At 33.9% G+C, this 18,364-nt stretch overlaps 3 protein-coding genes across 4 annotated transcripts; 2 read left to right on the top strand and 1 right to left on the bottom strand.

Annotated features, from left to right (window-relative positions):
• Window positions 1-3,250: 3,250 nt before the first annotated feature.
• On the top strand, window positions 3,251-6,994 carry LOC126721704 (uncharacterized). The gene is made up of 5 exons (XM_050424763.1): window positions 3,251-3,645; window positions 3,799-3,905; window positions 5,149-5,647; window positions 6,276-6,394; window positions 6,532-6,994. Exons 1-5 carry the CDS (start codon window positions 3,355-3,357, stop codon window positions 6,728-6,730), a joined length of 1,215 nt encoding a protein of 404 aa, XP_050280720.1. The 5' UTR covers window positions 3,251-3,354; the 3' UTR covers window positions 6,731-6,994.
• Window positions 6,995-8,979: 1,985 nt separating this feature from the next.
• LOC126721692 (zinc finger A20 and AN1 domain-containing stress-associated protein 3) lies at window positions 8,980-10,193 on the top strand. Of its 2 annotated transcripts, none has more exons than XM_050424759.1 (2): window positions 8,980-9,110; window positions 9,374-10,193. In XM_050424759.1, the coding sequence occupies exon 2, from the start codon at window positions 9,378-9,380 to the stop codon at window positions 9,879-9,881; it is 504 nt and encodes a 167-aa protein (XP_050280716.1). In that variant the 5' UTR covers window positions 8,980-9,110; window positions 9,374-9,377; the 3' UTR covers window positions 9,882-10,193. The 2 variants fall into 2 exon arrangements, with proteins under 2 accessions (XP_050280716.1, XP_050280708.1); XM_050424751.1 differs by having other exon boundaries at window positions 9,007-9,281.
• Window positions 10,194-13,472: 3,279 nt separating this feature from the next.
• Window positions 13,473-15,257, bottom strand: LOC126719462 (protein NUCLEAR FUSION DEFECTIVE 4-like). The gene has a single exon (XM_050422032.1). The coding sequence runs from the start codon at window positions 15,255-15,257 to the stop codon at window positions 13,473-13,475; it is 1,785 nt and encodes a 594-aa protein (XP_050277989.1).
• Between the last annotated feature and the right edge of the window lie 3,107 nt (window positions 15,258-18,364).

Raw genomic sequence — 18,364 nt, 5'->3', positions numbered from 1 at the left:
TGGTAAGAAAATGGGGGTTCCGTGGAAAGTAAGGTTGTGACTTGTGAAGGAGGGATGCATTGGCAAAGTCAATATTTGCTTTTACTTGGGTCTTTTTTTTTTTTTTTTTTTTTTTTTTTTTTTTTGGTCTCTAATAAAGTTAGATTAGGAAAAAGAAACACGACGGCAAAGAAAATTTAATTATATTATATTAATGGGTGTCTTTAAGACAATTATTAATAATTTATTTTGGGAAAATTTTTACACTACTTTCATAAAAAATTATGAAAATGTTGTAAAAAAAATTAATTACTTTTTACTTTTCCCATAAAAGTTTTTAAAAAATACATCTTAAACTTATACTCTTAGAGTATCGGTTAACTTTTCCAATTTAATTTATCAAAATATGTTATCTAAGTAAAAAAATAAATAATAAATAAATAAATAAAAACAAAAAACAAAACCTAATACAATCTATTTATTAAATATTGTAAGGACAGGTTTTAGTTCCCAAGCCCAAAAATGAAAAGGACAAAGGCCTAAAGAGTCCAATACAATAAATTTGTAGAGAGTGAGCTAAAAACTGAACTTCAATGAGTTTAACAACAATTATAGTAGGTTAAATGATGCTAGAAAGTAAGAATAAACGGTTTTAGGCAAAAAAAAAAAAAAAAAAAAATCCTCCTCGGCAAAGTCTGAGGAAAGCAATTCTTATATATTTTTCTTAGACTTAAGGACAATTACAATTCTTGAGTGTACATTATTTTTTCTTTCTTCTCCAGATTTTCTCATCCCCCCCCCCCCCCGGAATAATGGGATTCCTCTTCTTTATATTTCCCTTCTTTACTTCATCTCAGCCCTTCATGTGTAAATCAAATTGCTGGTTCTGATCCTTGTTTTATCAACCCCTTCCTGAAGTTTTTGTGGGTGGCTGTAAGGTTGAATGTTACTGTTCAAGTATTATTTCCACATTAATGCAGTCAGAGAGTTAGCTGCAGAACATTTAATGCGGAGGTAGTAGCTTTCCCTAGATATTTCTCAGCTTTCCTTTGTCTTATTCCCTTTTAGTGCTTATCCTTACCAGTATGATTGTTTGGTGTGTTGTTCTTGATAAAAGGTCAGACCTTTGATCTCTACTCTGCTTAGCCGAGGAGGTGTTTCTTCTCGGACTACAATCTCTATCCTTTATGATCAGACTTCTTCCATAGCCCAGCAATTTGTGTGTCCTCGTTAGTGTCTGCTTGTCCTCTGACGACTTAATCTTCTCGAACACAACCCATGGCCCAATATCCATCTCTGGCCCTTTATCCCTACAAATATGTTATGTGGATTATGTTGTTTAACCCACTTAATAATCCTCCTAAAAAAACCCACTTAATAATAAATGATGATATTGTTAATGATTTTTTTATAGGATTATTAAATGGGTTTTGTAATATGGTGAATATATGGCCTTATTATAATGGGATAAACATTGGGCCTATTTTAAGCATTGGCCCAAACAGAGGAAACAAATCTAGCATTGACTAGCTCATTCTGATAATAAACGAATATCCTCGGATCATTGGTCAAAACCAATGACCTTTCAGGGCAAGTGCCAAGACTATGTCCAAGGAATGTCCAAATTACTGAGGTAAATTCTAGAGAAGGCATACTTTTCCAAGGTAACTTCCAAAAATTTCCTGATGATTCTACAATAGCCTCTGCATTAATAAAGGTTACTTGCCTGGCACCACCGCATTTAATGTAGAAGGACAAACTTGAACAATAAAAAAGGTCCAAAAAGTCTCCATTCATGATAAAGAACTAGAAAAGGAGAACTCGATAAGACCAGAAGTTATCTAGGTGGACACTTGAACAGTAAGAAAATGCCCCGTAAGTCACCATTCATGATGAAGAATCAAAAAAGGAGAGCCCGATAAAACCAGAAGTTATCTAGGTGGACAAGGACAAAATACGAAGAAGAAGAAGAAGATGGCTCATAAAAAAAAAAAACATTCCAGAGAGATCCATGTATTGCATCATACCATTTTTAATAAAGAATAGTTCAGTTTCTATATATATAAAGAAATTATTATGATTTACATGTTCTTATCCAAGTTTCCCATTGTGGATCAATACCAACCCATAACACAAATTAGTTGTATCGTGTGTCTTGCTTAGTATCCTAAATCATAGAATTAACAAACATGCCCCAATAGTTTACATTCATGTCAATCTGTATTCAATTGCCCTAATCTTAACAATACTCTATAACATGAATTACTACTCTATAAATATGAGCTAGAGCAATCAGTCATTTGTTTATTTTATTTGCTGAGAACCGACCCATCATCCATAGGGTGTGATTCAACCCATAAACTTGATGAACCCAAATGATGCTACAATTTGTCCTCTTTTTTTTTTTTTTTTTTTTTTTTTTTTTTTTTTTTTTTCATGAACTGATTGGTGGGGTTATTTATTTATTTATTTGTCGAGGGGATTTGGCAAAATTTCAAACCAAATAACTCAACCCAATCTATGTTTTTAATAGTTTACAAAAATATATGCATTTTAAATTTGTTAGGTTAATTTATTGTAGATTTTTAGACTTAGTTTAAATTTGTTAGTTTGACTTATTTTAATTTTAGTTTGATAAAAATTGGATATTATACCTAATTGCCCAATTTTATTTTACAAAGCATCACCGAATGGCTCCTCCATTTACATAGATTGGGTATTTAAAGCTACCGTGGGTTGCGTTGAAAAAAAAAATTCTCAACCCAATGAGGTCCAATAAGGTTAAAAAATATCTAAAACCAACACAACTCGACCCATGCTCACTATAGTCATACATGAAACGGAAAATAACTGTCATTTACCTAATCCAAACTATTAGCTGTAGATTAAAAGAAATATGAAAATGATTTTTAGTTTCAACAATGTTATCACCAAAAAATTTCACAAATTGTGACTAGAGTAACGTTACTTTTACACGAGATTACTATTAACATCACTTTTATTATACACCAATTATAGTTATGTTACATTTGTGAAAATATAGTAAAATTTATTGTCGCATTAGCGCATATATATATATATATATATATATTACTTTGAAAGCTTGCATTATTATTACTTTGAGGGTAAAATAACATTTTTTGTAGTGCCCTACAAACAAATAAATATAAATAAAAATAAAAAAGAAAGAAACGCTTGGTCGTTTACTTGAGCTAAACGACCTGCCGTATAAGAAAGAAGCACAAACGACTGCCTTTCCTCCTTTCTCTTGGGCGAGGCAGAGACTTTCGTTGTCAGTGTCACACACACAGAACACAGTTACTATTTGAGCGTTGGGCGGCAGTGGTGGTAGAAACTAGAAAGAAAATCAAGAATATGGGAAAGCGAGAGAAGAAGCAGAGGCACCAACAAAGGAATCCTCATCGAGGAGCCTCTTACTATGCTGCGGAACAAGACGATGACTATGATTACCAGCTAAGCCTACCCTCTTCTTCTTATTCCTCTGATTCCAAGCCTTCTGTTCCTGAAGAAGAAGAAGAAGAAGAAGAAGAAGAGGAGGAGGAGGAGGAAGAAAAAGAAGAACAAGAACAAGAAGATGACAAAAATGAAGAGCACCCATCAAAGAACGTGCCTTCAAAATTTGATCTTTACCAGCAATCCGTTCAGGTTTGACTCATTCACTAGTTCATTCAATACCCTGTTTTGTTTGCTGAGAAAAATGTGGGAAATTTAGGATAGCTGAGAATTGTATGTATATATTTTTGACTTTCTGCAACAGAATTGTGATGGGGTTCTGTAAATTTTTTGTTTTGGATGCAGTCTCCGAAGGGAGACATTAGCTATATGCAGAAGTTTTTTTTGATGTATGTGGGTGGGAGGTTGCCTCTCTATCTCCAAGAAGATTTTTGTGGAACCGCTCTTCTTAGGTACATTCTCACCCTATTTGGTTTGCTTGTACCATTTTTCCCATTTTCTGGTTTATGAAATTTTGTTCAAGAATTTAATTTAGTGGAATCACACATGTTGGAAATACTCCTACCCAAGAAATAGTGGTACTTTGGAATGCATATCTGCAAGGTTTTATTGAATTATTGTATCCTATGATGTTAAGTTGTTACCAAATTGGTGCTTTGTGGCGAGGGCATTGGTCTTATGCGTTGTTTGTAAAGTCTTTCAATGATTCAAGGGAGGGTTTATGCAAAATGAAAAAGTAGTTGCTTAATAAACCAACCATGTTAGTGGCATTGTTTGGCAATTGTTTGACATTTCTAAAGCTGGTATTGACACAGGACAAACCTGAATGAATCAACAATGAAATTGAAAGACAAGAAAATAAAGAATTGGAACCTAGGCTTGCTTGGAGTCAGCACCAAAAGCAGTTTTTCATTCATCAAAATGATTTCCTTTTGATAGGAGTACATAGTTTGCTTATATAGGGATGCTCGACCCTAATTCTAACTAGCTTAGGAATCCCTACTTATTGAATGACAAAAAATCCCTAGACTTCAAATAAATAAATAAATACTAATTAACTCGATTAAATACTAGGGCCTAGTGAAGAGCTTTGTTGCTCAATTGGTTAGTACTTCCTGGTGTTTCCAAGAGAGACTTCCAAGGTTCAAATCCCCACACCCCCAATTATCGATGTATCAAAAAAATACTAGGGCCTAATAATAATACAATTGATGTCCAAAAAGAATGAAACTAAATCAAAATAAATTGTCACTTTTGCTTCCCCCATCAGGTATGCGTGTCAGTACCATTCTCCATTTTGTGGACTTTGATGTTAAAAATAAGCTATCAAATGTTTTATGACCCTATTGCTGTCTTAGTCATAGCTTAAGATTATTTCATGAAGATTATTCTCCTGTGGCTTATATGGAGTAAGCTATTAATAGTATGTTATGTATGCTATTTAATTTGAAGACAAAGATGGTAGCTTTGCAGCCTAAATTGTATTCTTGAATTTGTATGAGGTAACTTTTGTATAGGTTCTTACTTTCATTTGGTTAACCTTCTGAGTCCAACTGTGATAAATGTTAACAAGTTTTGCTTATGATAAATATAATATCTGTCTTTTTTTCCTCTCCCGCAAGTAAATTTGTAATTTGAGTATTGCCCATTCTTAAGCAATAGGTCATTACCTAATGAATTCTATATGTTTGACAGTGCAGAATGGGTCCGCAGTAATTCAAGAAGGACTGCTGTGGGATTGGATTTGGACCTTGAGGCTCTAAATTGGTGCTTGGAGAAGAACATAAGTAGAGTTGGGGCTGATGGGTATTCCAGAATATCCCTCTTTCATGGCAATGTCTTGCAACCTCTTGAGGCCAAGCTAGTCAACTTTGAGCCTCAAGAACTGATAAGTAACATTACACTGCAAGAGGGAAAAGATGGTTCTGAGACTTGTGCATTGGAATCGACTGTGCAAGTGGGATCTACTGCTGATGATAAGTACATGAAGAGTTTGCCACTGCCTCCTAGAGACATTGTTTGTGCATTTAACTATAGCTGCTGTTGTCTCCATAAACGTGCAGAGCTGGTTTTGTATTTTAAGCATGTCCTTGATGCCTTGTCAAAGGAAGGTGGTATATTTGTGATGGATTTATATGGTGGGACATCATCAGAGCACAAGCTAAGACTTCAGAGAAGATTTGCCAATTTTACGGTATAGTCTTTCTGCTCCAAATAGTAATGACATTAATAGTATCAGAAGGAAGATCGTAGATATAAATGTAGTTGACCAAGTTCATGTTCAAAGGAGATCTAATAATCTAGTCTCCAGAGCTGTGAGTCCAACTGTGTGCCACGAGAAACATTTGGAATGATATGAAACATAATCAGGCAAAAAATAAAAAATAAAAAGAAATGAAATTATTTTGATCAGAGGTCCTTCGTATTCTAGTTTTACATCTGTATGCAATTTCCGCTGTTAATTCTACTTAGGATCTTTTCTACTGCTTTTTTCCTAGAATTCTCTTTTAATCTTTCCTTTCTTGTCCCCCCTGTTTGTTATGGATCTTTTATCAAATTGGTGAGATATCCAAAATACAGCTTATATGACAGCAATCATCATTAAGCTAGAGACGTTTAATACATGAGAGTGAAGTGAAATCTAAATATCTCCTTATAGCTTAATGCTATTAAAGTTGCTAAGACATGGAAGGAACTAATTTATTATTTTGTGTTCATTCCTGTCCAGGGCGCAACATAAATCAAAATATAGCAATTTATCTTATTCTTCATTGCACAGGCCTCTTTTCTTATGGTTTAGAATTTGCTATTGGCATGTGCAGTATGTTTGGGAGCAAGCTGAATTTGACGTTGTTGAGCGAAAAACAAGGATTAGCCTCCACTTCCTTCTCCAAAAGCAGCAGAAAAAACTTCGCCATGCATTTTCATACAGCTGGAGGCTGTAAGTTGTGTTATTTATTCTATTAAATTGTGTTCTAGATATGAAAGGCGTAATGATCTAAACAGCTCAGGATTTATTATTAGTAGTGATCTTGAATAAATTTCAAAAACGTTATAAGTTGGTTGCTCATATGCCAGGTGGTCGTTGCCTGAGATTAAAGACTGCTTAGAAGAGGCTGGATTCCGATCTGTCCATTTTTGGCTTCGAGAAATGCCAGATACAGAAGAAATCAGAACTACAGAGGGATTTGGTGAAGGACGTGATGTGAAATATGAAGAGGTGAAAAGTTTTCAGCAACAAGATGCTTGGAATGCCTACATTGTAGGTGTTGCGTAGCTCATTGTTTCAAGTAAACGTTAAGGTGATATAGCTGTCATGAGCTGAACTTTAATATTTCTCCATTTCAAATTCACGATTCAGATTAAATATCAAATTTTTAAAGACACCAAGCACATTTGTTAGATTGACTCACATGGGTGAAGAACATGGTCCATGGATTCCCTTTTTTGGAACTTTGTTTTTATTTGTTTTTGTTGATATAAAAAGTAAAATCCCCCCTCCCTCTGGGCAGCAGGTTGGGGAAAAAAAAACCTTCATTTACTTCTATTTTAGTTCCATTTCCAAAGTTAGCCTGCAATGTAAATGCTTTGTATGATAGATTAGTATTAGTTCTGTGAAACAGTGAAAGTGGTTTGAGTGGTGTTGCAATACTGATACTTGTCACTGTAGATTTGAAATTTCCATGTTGACAACCCCAATGTTGATGATCTTTAGTTTCCAGGAGCAACAGAGATTGCCTTTGAATTTGAAAATGTTGATCTGACAACTGAGCAAGATGGAAAGATCACCATTTTTGATGGCAGGGTTTTTGCGTGGACCCTTACTTGTTCCATAATGAAAATTGAAATATACAGATGAGAAGGGGATGTAAAAGCCTTAAACTCCGCACAAAAAAAGAAACATGGAAAAGGCCTATTATTTTTACCAGTGAAGCAAGAAAATTATAAGAGAGTTCCCTTCCACTCCTTGCCTTGGACTAAAAATAATTTTATATGTGTATATATATATATGAGAAGAGTAAGACTGAATCTTTTCGAGACTGATTTGTCCTATTAGTTCAAACAAGACTTTAGCAAGATGTGGAAGGTCAAAATTCTATTTTAAAAAATAGGAGAATTTATAGCTTAAGCAACGTTAGCCAAGTCTTCTCGACTATCGGCCAAAAAAGGTACTAATTCTTAACTTGATTGGGACAAGAACATATTTGTAAGAGAGGAGAATAGCTTATTTATCTCTGCAAAATTGGACAACTTTTGGCGGTATAATTTGTAGTAGCATGTATCTATTGGGAAAAATAACTATTGCAAGGCCCTTGTTATTTACATTTAGATTGAACTTATATATATATTTTTTCTTAGTTTTGATTGACATAAAATGGAAAAGAATTCCACCTCATGTCTCTTGTGAGTGTTGTTTAAGAAATTAAAAAAGAAAAAAAAAGGAATGTAATTATTATTTTGGATAAACTAAATTAATCTCCCTAGAAAAATCACCTCTATTTTTTAAAATGACACCTAACCTTGAAGTTATTACTTTTACTTTATTTTCTTGAAATTCCTAATTATGTAAACTATCTGTTTATTAAACAATATTTAAAATTTAAAATTAATGTTAAAAATGTATATTTTAATTGTAATGACAAATAATTACTAATTAGTATATAGAAAATAAGTGTTAGTATTTATGATCATTGGAAGAAGTTTATCACATATTACCAAACATTGAGAAAAAAAGTTTAGTAAAACACTAAAACTAATACTATCTGAGAGTATAATAAATGTGTAATCCTTCATCTCACATGAATTGTGTATTCCACCATAAATTTAATTAGTGAGACACACAATTATATGAAATGGGAGAATATACATTTATAATACTCTGAAAATATTGAATAATTATCTATCCTTAAGAGCCTTATAACTTAATTAATTGACAATAATCATTACTATTTTGTTCATATATACACTTTTATAAAAAAAATTTAAAAAAAATTGATTTTTTAACAATTTATATATATATATATATCAAATAAGTCATTAACAAACTGTAAAGGTCAAGACATTGACATTTTATTTTGGCATGAAACAAGAGGTTGACAACTTGACATACAACAACACCACATAGCATTATTCCTAGGAGTAATGTCATCTAGTAACTTTTTCACCAAAAGTGGCCCTCTATAGCATGAAATGAAAGAAAAAATACCAATTATCATCTAAATAGCTATAGGAAGCCGTACGCGCCACACACAATGAACGGCCCAGATTCCTCTACTATACCTTTTCCGTCTCATCCGCAACGTACATCCCACATTCGCCGTCAATTCGATTACGACGGTCCAAATTGGCGTCTCCAATTTAAAATAAAAAAAAATTAATTAATTTAATTATTAAATTAAATTATTAATCCTAATACCACTAGCGTACCTTAAACGGCTTCTAGAAACAACAAAAGAGAGCCGTTAATTAATTTAAAGGCGTGTTATAGTGGCAAAAACCAATAAAACCCAAAAAGAAAAACAAAAAGAGTTTGTTATAATTTAATTTACTTGAGAGAGAAAGAAAAGAAAAGAAAAGGAAAGAAAGAAAGAGAGAGAAGGTGTGTGGAATTTTCTTTAGAGGACCAAGGAATCTCCTCAAGGAGCGTCTGCTAGGAGGTGCTTTTCTTTTTTCCCTTCATATCTTTTCCCCTCTGAAGAGAGAGATTCCCTTGGTTTTCCTTTTCCCTTCTTCTTTCTCTTGACTTCTTTCCCAAACATCTATTGTTTTTTCCTTCTATATCTACATCTACATCCCGATAATTCAGATCTAAATCAAAAAACAAACAGGTAATTTTTTTATTGGTTTCTGTTTGTTTTGAATTTTTTTTTTCTCAGAGAAAATTGTTTTCTTAAGGAATTTATTTTGTTTTTGGTTATAGAAAAATGGCGGAAGAGCATCGATGCCAAGCACCAAAGCTATGCGCGAACAACTGTGGATTTTTCGGGAGTCCGGCGACGCAAAATCTCTGTTCCAAATGTTACCGAGATTTGCAGCTCACGGAGCAGCAATCCTCTTCGGCTAAGCTCGCTCTCAACCAATCCCTCGTCGCCACGTCGTCGTCGTCATCCTCATCATCAACAGCCGACGTTACTATATCTTCCTCACCTCCGTCTCCTCCTCCGGTTTTCGTCGTTAAAGAGACCGAATCGAAGCCGGATGAGTCGGTTACGGTTACTACGGCGGCGGTGGCGGTGGCGAACAGGTGCTTGACGTGCAGGAGGCGCGTGGGGCTCACGGGGTTCAAGTGCAAGTGCGGAATGACGTTCTGCGGGACCCACAGGTACCCGGAGCACCACGGTTGCACCTTCGATTTCAAAGAGATGGGAAGAGAGCAGATCGCCAAAGCCAATCCCGTCGTCAAGGCCGAGAAGCTCGACAAGATCTGAGATCAGATCTCTCATCACCGTCAAATGGGGGGTAATTTGGTAATTTCAAGTTTGACCCCGCCAGCTCTCTATTTCTTTGTGATAAAAAAAAAAAAAAAGTCCCCGCGGGGTTGTTAAAAAAAAAATTGGAATGGGTCATGGGTGTTAGTTTGCGGGCCGCCCGGGTGAGTGGGTGGGTGGGTGGGGCATGATGATGGGTCAGGGGTTGTGCATATTGTTGTTGTTGCTGTTATTTCTTATTTAAGTCCTTGTTGTTGTCATTTAATGCGTGTACATTTCTAATAATTATAGCTATTATTTTTAACTTTTTCATTTTCATTTTCGTTATTGGAATTTGGTTTTACAAAACTTTTTTTTGGTACCACAAAACAATGATGGGAAAGGATAATAATAATAATTCTATTAAGATTCTCAAAAAAAAAAGGAATGGATAATAATTAATTAATTTAAGGAGTGGGAATTGGGAAAAAGTGATTGGACCACTAGAGATTAAAAAGAAAAGTTTTTGGACCACAACTACAATGGAAATGGCAATTGTTTAAGTTCAAAGCTGGCAAATAAAATAAGGGATAAAATGTGAGTGGTCGTAGATTTTTACGTTTTTTTTTTTACTACATGAGGAGTCGTTATTAGTTTGGTACAGCTAAAAAACACATATCAGAATACACTCAACTTGATAACTCAGCAAGTTGAGGTATACAAATATTCTTGACCTTCCTGCTTTATTGTCAAGTAGCCCTAAACTACGGAGTAATTAACCAGTAATTAGGGTTGTATAAACAATTGATTTAATAACTCAGACCCACCTGATTGATATGACCTATTTTGGATTATTTTAGCTAATGCTTTGGTTGGTGTTGGGTTTTAGTTAGTGAAATCGAACCAATTTCAGTTGGCTATTGAATGTTGATGAGTTGGAGGGAGTTAAATTGTTGAACCAATTGCGTCTTGTCAATCATGGGAGGATTAGATCTAATCTAAGCATTGTCGTTTGTTGCCACCATTGTAAGAAACCAATTCTAAAGTCTCAATTGTCAATTGCCGCCATCTTTGTGAGGCTATATCATATGGGGGAGGTCAGATCTAGGCATAGTTTGTGCCTTCCATTCTCTCATTGTGCATTGTTCTGCCTCCCTCACTCAATAGAACTCATCGATTCCAATTGACAACTCAAAACAGAAGTACGACCATAGAGTCGAGTCTTTTTCAATTAGATGGTGGATTAATAATGCCCAACTCGATTGATGTTTTATCATAGATGACACCAATGCTATAAAGCCATGCATTTATAATCAGTACTAGGGATGTCCAACCCACACCTGAACAGCTGGATGCAATTGATTCGAAATCTACATGTTGGATGATTCACCTTTTAAGCAACGTGGTTAGTGTTGTAAAGTCTGACATTGGATACTAATAAGAAAAAGTGAGTGATTATTATAACATAATTAAACCCAAACCCATTGGCTTAAACTTTTGGTTTAAGTGATATCCATATATGTTATATTAATCTCTCAATTGGAATCTTTCGAACAAATAATCAATTATTGAAAAAAGCTTAAGATGAGCTTTATATGAATGCATTTATTGTTGTAAAATAGAGAGAGAAGATTAACCAAATGAAAAGTGTGGTTATAAATTTCCTTTCTTAATTAGATTTGGCTTGGGTTCCCTTGGCATGGAAGGAATTGTTTTTTCTTGGTGTGAAAGACAAGTATTTCCATGATATGGAAGGAAAATGGTTTTCTCATGGAAGAAGTAATTGTTTATTCCTTGTTCATTAAGAAATAGAATTGAAACCTTATAAATAGGCATTGTTACAAAGGATTTGGTGGCTTTTGCCCAAAGGTTTTCTTATATGGAGTGAGGAGAATGCTCTAAGAAGAACATGAAGTGGGTTTCTTCAAAGAGTAATTTGGTAGATTTTTGGGGTTGAAAAATATCTATGGTTGTGTTTAGAGTTTGTTGTTATGTGAGTGTGTTGGGGCTTTGGGTTTGTGAGTGTTATGAGATTTGATTAATTGTAGCTGAAATCCATGTCATTGATGGTGGACTTTGGTTGTGAGATTTTGACATAGACATGAAGTTGGCCAAATCAAGTTATAAATATTGTTGTTTTGTGTAGATGTTTTATTTTATTGTTCGTATAAATGCGCTTCTGTTAGCCCCAAATCATAGAAATTAATATTAGAGTTTCCGCTATTTCACAACAAAGTGGAAGGAATATGAGTGAGTTGACAATGTATTTGCGAGGTTTACATGTCTAATTTGGGACATATTTGGTTGAGAGGATGAAAATGTGAGAAATATAAAATATAGGGTAGAATAATGGGAAGAAAGAAAGTGCTTTTTGTTTTTGTTTTGTTGTTTTACCATATCTTTGTTTAGCCGGAATAGAAAAATAGAAAAAAAAAGAATATAATATTTCTTTGTTTGGTTTGTATAAAAAATGAAGCAAAAGAAATTATAATTTATGTAAATGATTTTTATGCCCCTATTATATTTAAAAGTAATTTTCATAGTACTCAACAAAAATTGTATTAACAAATGAATTTTTTTTTTTGTTGTTGATAATTTTATAGTTAGAAGGGAGAGATTACGGTAAACTTACATGTGATTAGGCTCATTTTAATAGTGTCTATTTGTGGTTTGAATTTTATCACTTTACCAGTTTACTCACTCAGTCTCCGTAAGCCAACTCAACTTCTAAAGAAATTTAAAGGCTATTACTTTAAATGAATTGTACACTAACATATTGCAATATGAGGGGAAAACCAACAATCAACAAAAACAATTGGGTGTTGTTGGAGCTGTACAAATTGCCCTAGCAAAACGAGTTGGATACTTGGATTGCATAAAAATCTAGAATGTCAAATAACAACATTCCCATATGGAACAGTTCAGTTGAATCCTGCACCAGTCTCAATTTAGCTTTATTTATTTATTCATTATTTTTTTTACTGTTTCAGAATTGGATGCTGTCGTTGTCTCCAAAAGTTCCAACTTTTAGGACTTATCTCATCTCATACCAAAACTCTAATATTTGACTATGATTTATGGAGCACACCTATGACAATTGTATAAATATATTATTATAAATTTTATATTTAAAATTATCTAGAATATGATATGCTCTTCTAAATTTTTTTCCATGACTCCCACTAATTTAATTAAGTGATAATTCAATCATCAGGTATTACATTAATCCACCTTAGTGCATTTCAAATATGTTGATCAGGGAGCTCAGCTAACACATGTTTATAATGGAATTTGCTTTTGGGGGACAATGGACTTTAAATAAGCATGTAAACTATCACTGAGTAGTAATAAAGATTTTGTAAATTTATTTAAAAATGATTGCTATTCACAAACCCAAAACTTAAACAATCCTTGCTAAAAAAAAAAGAAAAAAGAGAGGACTCGGTACATTTTGAAAATTAAAATTGCTAATCAAATGATAATGCCAATGGACCCAACCCAAATTGCCTATTATTCTCTTGAGCAGTTTTCTTTTTTCTCATTCCATTCCTCCAAGTTCTGTGAGAGTTCTATACATTATCGTCCACTAAGGGTGTGTGACTGTTGAGCCATCTATGTCCCTGGTGTGGCCTTGTTGGTCTCATTAAACTTCACATATGTTTCTCCATTATAATTCTTGACACTGTCAACTGGGCTATTTTTGCTTTTGTCAACTTTATACTTCTTATATATGTCACCTTTGTAAAAATCTTTTGTCCTCCATGTCAAAATTAGGGAAGAAAGAATTCCTACGAATGTGACACAAGCCAAAATTGAGAAGGATAACCTGAAACAATGGTCACCGATGCAGGTCGGCTCTTTTGGATAAGTCCCATCAGGTCCAAGTACAGCATCCTTCAATGCCTCTCTTTTGTAGAAGGATTTAACGAGCATTGAATTTAGTAAGAATCCCCCAAGTGGGCTTACCAATTGTGCACAATTGAATAGAGTGGAGTAGTACTTAAGGCCAAAGAGCTCGGAAATGATTGTGAAAAGCAATGTGACTTGTGCACCATATGAAAACCCAACGAGCAGTGATGACATATAGTATGAACCAGGGATTATTGGAAAGGCAATGAGGAGGGTTCCAATGCATGAGATGAAGAGTGAAAAAGCCATCATGTTGGTTCGAGGAAATTTATATTTTAGTAATAAAAGCTCTGAGACAAAACCAGCATAGACCCTCCCAAAGTAATTCCATATGCTTATAAGGGTTATGATAGAACTTATGGTCCGGGATTGTAATTTCTTAGCCTCACCAATGGCCCTGAAATTGTCTATGACTGTTAAGCATGTCCCGAGTCCACATAGTGACATAATGAATATATATAACATGTCAACACTTAGGATTGCTTGCAGAATTGTGTAGTCTTCTCCTCTTTCTGGCTTGTTGAAAATGTTTGCAAAACAAGATGAAAATTTCTCATTGTTTCCTTGCTCATGGTTGTTATTACTAGATGAATGTTCTGGCAAAGCTTGTGGTTCGTCAATGATTACCTCGGTAGGAAGATTATTCAATTGCCTTCTCTTGAGCTTCCATGAGAGTGCCTCTTCTCTAATGACAATATAGATAGGGAGTACGAGCAAGGCAGTAACCATTATAGCACTTTCAACGTTGAATGCTTCAGGGAAATCAATGTATTTCCTAAGTAATGTCACGACCATGAGAAAGATTGCAAGTAAGATTGTCATATAAAAGAAATGCAAAAACACTCTCAGCTCGTATCGTTGCCTTTCAGTCTTCATCAACCGAATTGTGAACATAAACAACAATGCTACCATCGCTGGCGCCCATCCAATGAGTAAAATAAGGGAATCCAAATCATTTCCATAGATTCCAAGGTGAAGTTGTGTCAAAATAGCTCCGCTAAGTCCAACGAGACCCTTTAGAAGACCAATCACAACCCCTCGGCTTTCGGGGAAGTTCTTGACACAAGTGACAACAGCTGCTGTATTTGTGAAATTCTGAGAATCAGTTCCTATTGCAATGAAGAGGCACATTTGCCAAATGTGTGGCTTGGCGATTTTGCCTTTGACTGCCAACCATATCATGAAGTAGCCTCCAAAGTTCATGACTGCACCAATGAAAAGCATGAGCCATGATGGTATTACCTCACCAATTAGGCCTGCCACGATGGCCACATGTGCACCAACGTCCTTGTAAAAGCTCATCGTATTGATATCTGCCTCGTCATATCCAAGAGCATCTACAATTGCTTGTGAATAGTTTCTAAATATGTAAGTTGCACCACCCCCTGCCATAATAAACAAGGAGGCGAACACAGTGAACCATCGTCCTTTTATCACTTGCACCAAAAATTGGAATAGCCCACTGCTACTCAATGCTGGCCCCGTCATTATTGGTTCTATAGTATTGTAAATTGAATTAACAAAGATGGTCAGCGTAAAATTTAGTCACTCTGTTACGAAAGCAAAGATGGCTAGAAGAGTATGTTGTCAGAGAAATGAGAGTTTTGTGTTTGCATTAATTGGATTGCAGATGTTGTGTTTCTAAATATTTAAAGACAGGAATGGATTAGGATACAGAGTTTTTGTTCAAAAGCTTGTTAATATAAGAGAAAAATATGTTGAACCTTAGATATAGGAAAATTTGTTTGTGGTTGAAGCTCAATCAAGAAGGTTTTTGTTGAAAAGCTTGAGAAAACATTCAGAAAATAACAAATATCTTCAGTTTTAAACCTACGAACATAGATCAGAACAGGAAAGGGTCATATGAAAACAGTTTTAACCTTACAACGGATCAATTCGACTTAGTCTATGAATCAAATTTAACCGTCTACCAAATTCTGAAATATATATTCATAGCTTCTGTTTTACTTACTTTTTTGTAATGGATAGTTTTTGACTGTTTTGCTTATTCATTAAAATATATATATAATTTGCTATATTACGGCATTTTTTTTTTTTTTTTCTAAATGGGTAATAATAGGTTTACATTGTAATATCAATGTAACGTACAATGTAAATTAAGAATTTTCCTTTTTTTAAATCCTTAAAAAAAATTTAGACACTATATATATGTGAGTTGAATTTAAGTTGTAATTGATCCATAACTAATTCAAAATGACATAGTTATATATATGTATGGATTGGATTTAAGTTGCACTTGATCCATCTTGAAATTTTTTTAAACATGGACGGTAGAGGAAGAAAATGTAATCTTACTAATATTTCAAGATGATTAAAGATACTATATCATTTAAGACGTTTTTATTCCACAACAAAAGAGGAGTAGAGGTATATGTTATTCTTCATGCATGTAGGTATTAGCCAGTTTCTCCGCACAATATATAACATTATAACCCAGAACTAGCTAAAAAAATGGAGTCCTAGGAACAGACGACATGAGCAAGCCCCTAGACCATAGTTGTTTTAGAAAAGGAGAACATTGATTCTGGTTATATTAGTAAACCACTAATGCGCCCTTGCAATTTTTTCTAAAACAAGAAGTACAAAACTTTTCTTCGAGTCCTGTGTTGACAAAGATCAAATAGAATCGTGCTGTATCCTCAATCTCTTTCCTGAATATTTGATAAACGTTTTATCGATATTCAATAATTGCCCAGATGACCCCTCAGGCCCTCATCCATTAGTGCATCCATTAAGTTCGAAATTCTGTATATAAGAAAAAAAGGTTCGCAATTCTATATTTAGAAGCTCATTAATCTAAGCCTTAGGGGCAAAGAGTTGTTGTGAAATTATTTTTCTTTTTTCATTTTAGCTCTAGAAGAAATGGGCTCTAGTTAGCTTAACTTATAAAGTTTTTAATGGTTAAATAAGAAATTTGAGATTCAATCTTTGCCTAAACTAAAAACCGATTAGTGTTTTGATCTGATGATAAAGAGCTATAAAAAGAGTTTACATAACTAGAGTTTACATAACTAGAGTATATATTGAAAAGTTTAATTTGGAACCACAGTGGTAATTGAGGGATGGATGACGCTTATGTCCAGTGGTCAGTTCCATTAGACATGCTGCGATGTGGACAACTGTCTAATCTTGGACATATGCCCGTATCCCAACGTGTCTAGTGGAATTGGCCACTGGACACAAGCCATTCCCTTGAGGGATATTATTTTTTTGAAAATTTTTACAAATGACTTACCAAGATTAAATGCTAACTGATTTTTCAAATAACTTGTATCACATATTCACATTATTCAATTCTTGTATATTTCACGTGTAGTGCACTTCCAATAATCTACCACATACTATGAATGGTTTATAAAATTTTTTCCACATAACCATAGAGTAATACTATACAGTACATAATTTTTTTCATAATTTTTTCTTGACGAATTAATAATTTGTTAATCTTTATCATAATTTTTTCTTAACTAATTAATAATTTGTTATTTACGCAGGTCAATCATTGACACCATTTTATCGTCTATCGTCGACTTAACAACTTAGCTGTTGTCTATTTGTTGATAAAAAAAGTAACAAAGATTATGTAAGTTCTTCATTCTTTTTTTATTTTTTAATGAAATTTAAATTCTTCTTTCACAATTTTAATATAACAATTTTATTATAACATGTAAAGACTAGTGTAATCGATACCATACCGGTGCCGGCCAGTATGTACTGTACCAATACGTATACCAGTATCGAAACGCCAATATTTCGTACCGGTTTAAATACTGGCCGTACTGGCCATGTACCGTACATATCGGCCAATTTTGGGCAATACTGACCGGTCCCGAGCGTACCGGCCGGTATAGAAAACAGCTTTTTTATTTTTTATTTTTTTAGTTTTGTAATTTTGAATTTTTGTAAGGGTAGAATGGTAATTTACTTACATTAACTTATTAGTATTATTTGTTTTCTTAGTATACAATGAACAATTAAGTTTTCTATTTTTTATATTGTGTTTGTTTGTTTTTTTTTTTTTTTTTTAATTGATGCTAAAGTCTAAAACCATAAATAATTTGTTCTAAATTGAGGTAATGTTTTATGGTAAACTTTTATATTTATTATAATACACACACATACATACATACATACATATATATATATATATATTTATTTATTTATTTATTTATTTATTTATAAATATAAAAAATAATGGTAAACCCGAAACAGTACACTGGTATTGACCGGTACCGAAATCTATCGTTCCACTGGTCAAACCGGTACAGTCTCTGGTATGAGATTGACTCCCTTGGTAAAGACATAAAAGTGACCAAAACAATCTTAGACTCACAAGATGCCAATCCCACCAAGAATACTATAAAAGTAGAGGTTAGGCCGGTATATGTGATTAAATCCTAGTGGAGAAGAGAAGGGGGGAAGGATCCCTCCAATTCTCTTATATTTTTAGTTGAATAGAATTTGACAACAAACTTGATTATAGCCTAAGACTACAATTTAATCCGCTCAGTATCATTTTATTGGATGTGAATTTTGACAAATTCACCACTGGATTACATTTTTTTTTTCTATAC

The sequence above is a fragment of the Quercus robur genome, chromosome 1 (assembly GCF_932294415.1).
Source record: "Quercus robur chromosome 1, dhQueRobu3.1, whole genome shotgun sequence".
Classification (NCBI taxonomy): Eukaryota; Viridiplantae; Streptophyta; class Magnoliopsida; order Fagales; family Fagaceae; genus Quercus; species Quercus robur.
This window is presented reverse-complemented; position numbering and strand designations above follow the sequence as displayed.

What these genes read in the sequence shown, in the direction of transcription:
- LOC126721704 (XM_050424763.1), top strand. Translation starts at nt 3,355, where the DNA reads ATGGGAAAGCGAGAGAAGAAGCAGAGGCACCAACAAAGGAATCCTCAT. An exon ending in TTTACCAGCAATCCGTTCAG is followed by an intron (nt 3,646 to 3,798) that starts GTTTGACTCATT and finishes TTTTGGATGCAG; the next exon opens with TCTCCGAAGGGAGACATTAG. An exon ending in TGTGGAACCGCTCTTCTTAG is followed by an intron (nt 3,906 to 5,148) that starts GTACATTCTCAC and finishes TATGTTTGACAG; the next exon opens with TGCAGAATGGGTCCGCAGTA.
- LOC126721692 (XM_050424759.1), top strand. Translation starts at nt 9,378, where the DNA reads ATGGCGGAAGAGCATCGATGCCAAGCACCAAAGCTATGCGCGAACAAC.
- LOC126719462 (XM_050422032.1), bottom strand. Translation starts at nt 15,257, where the DNA reads ATGACGGGGCCAGCATTGAGTAGCAGTGGGCTATTCCAATTTTTGGTG.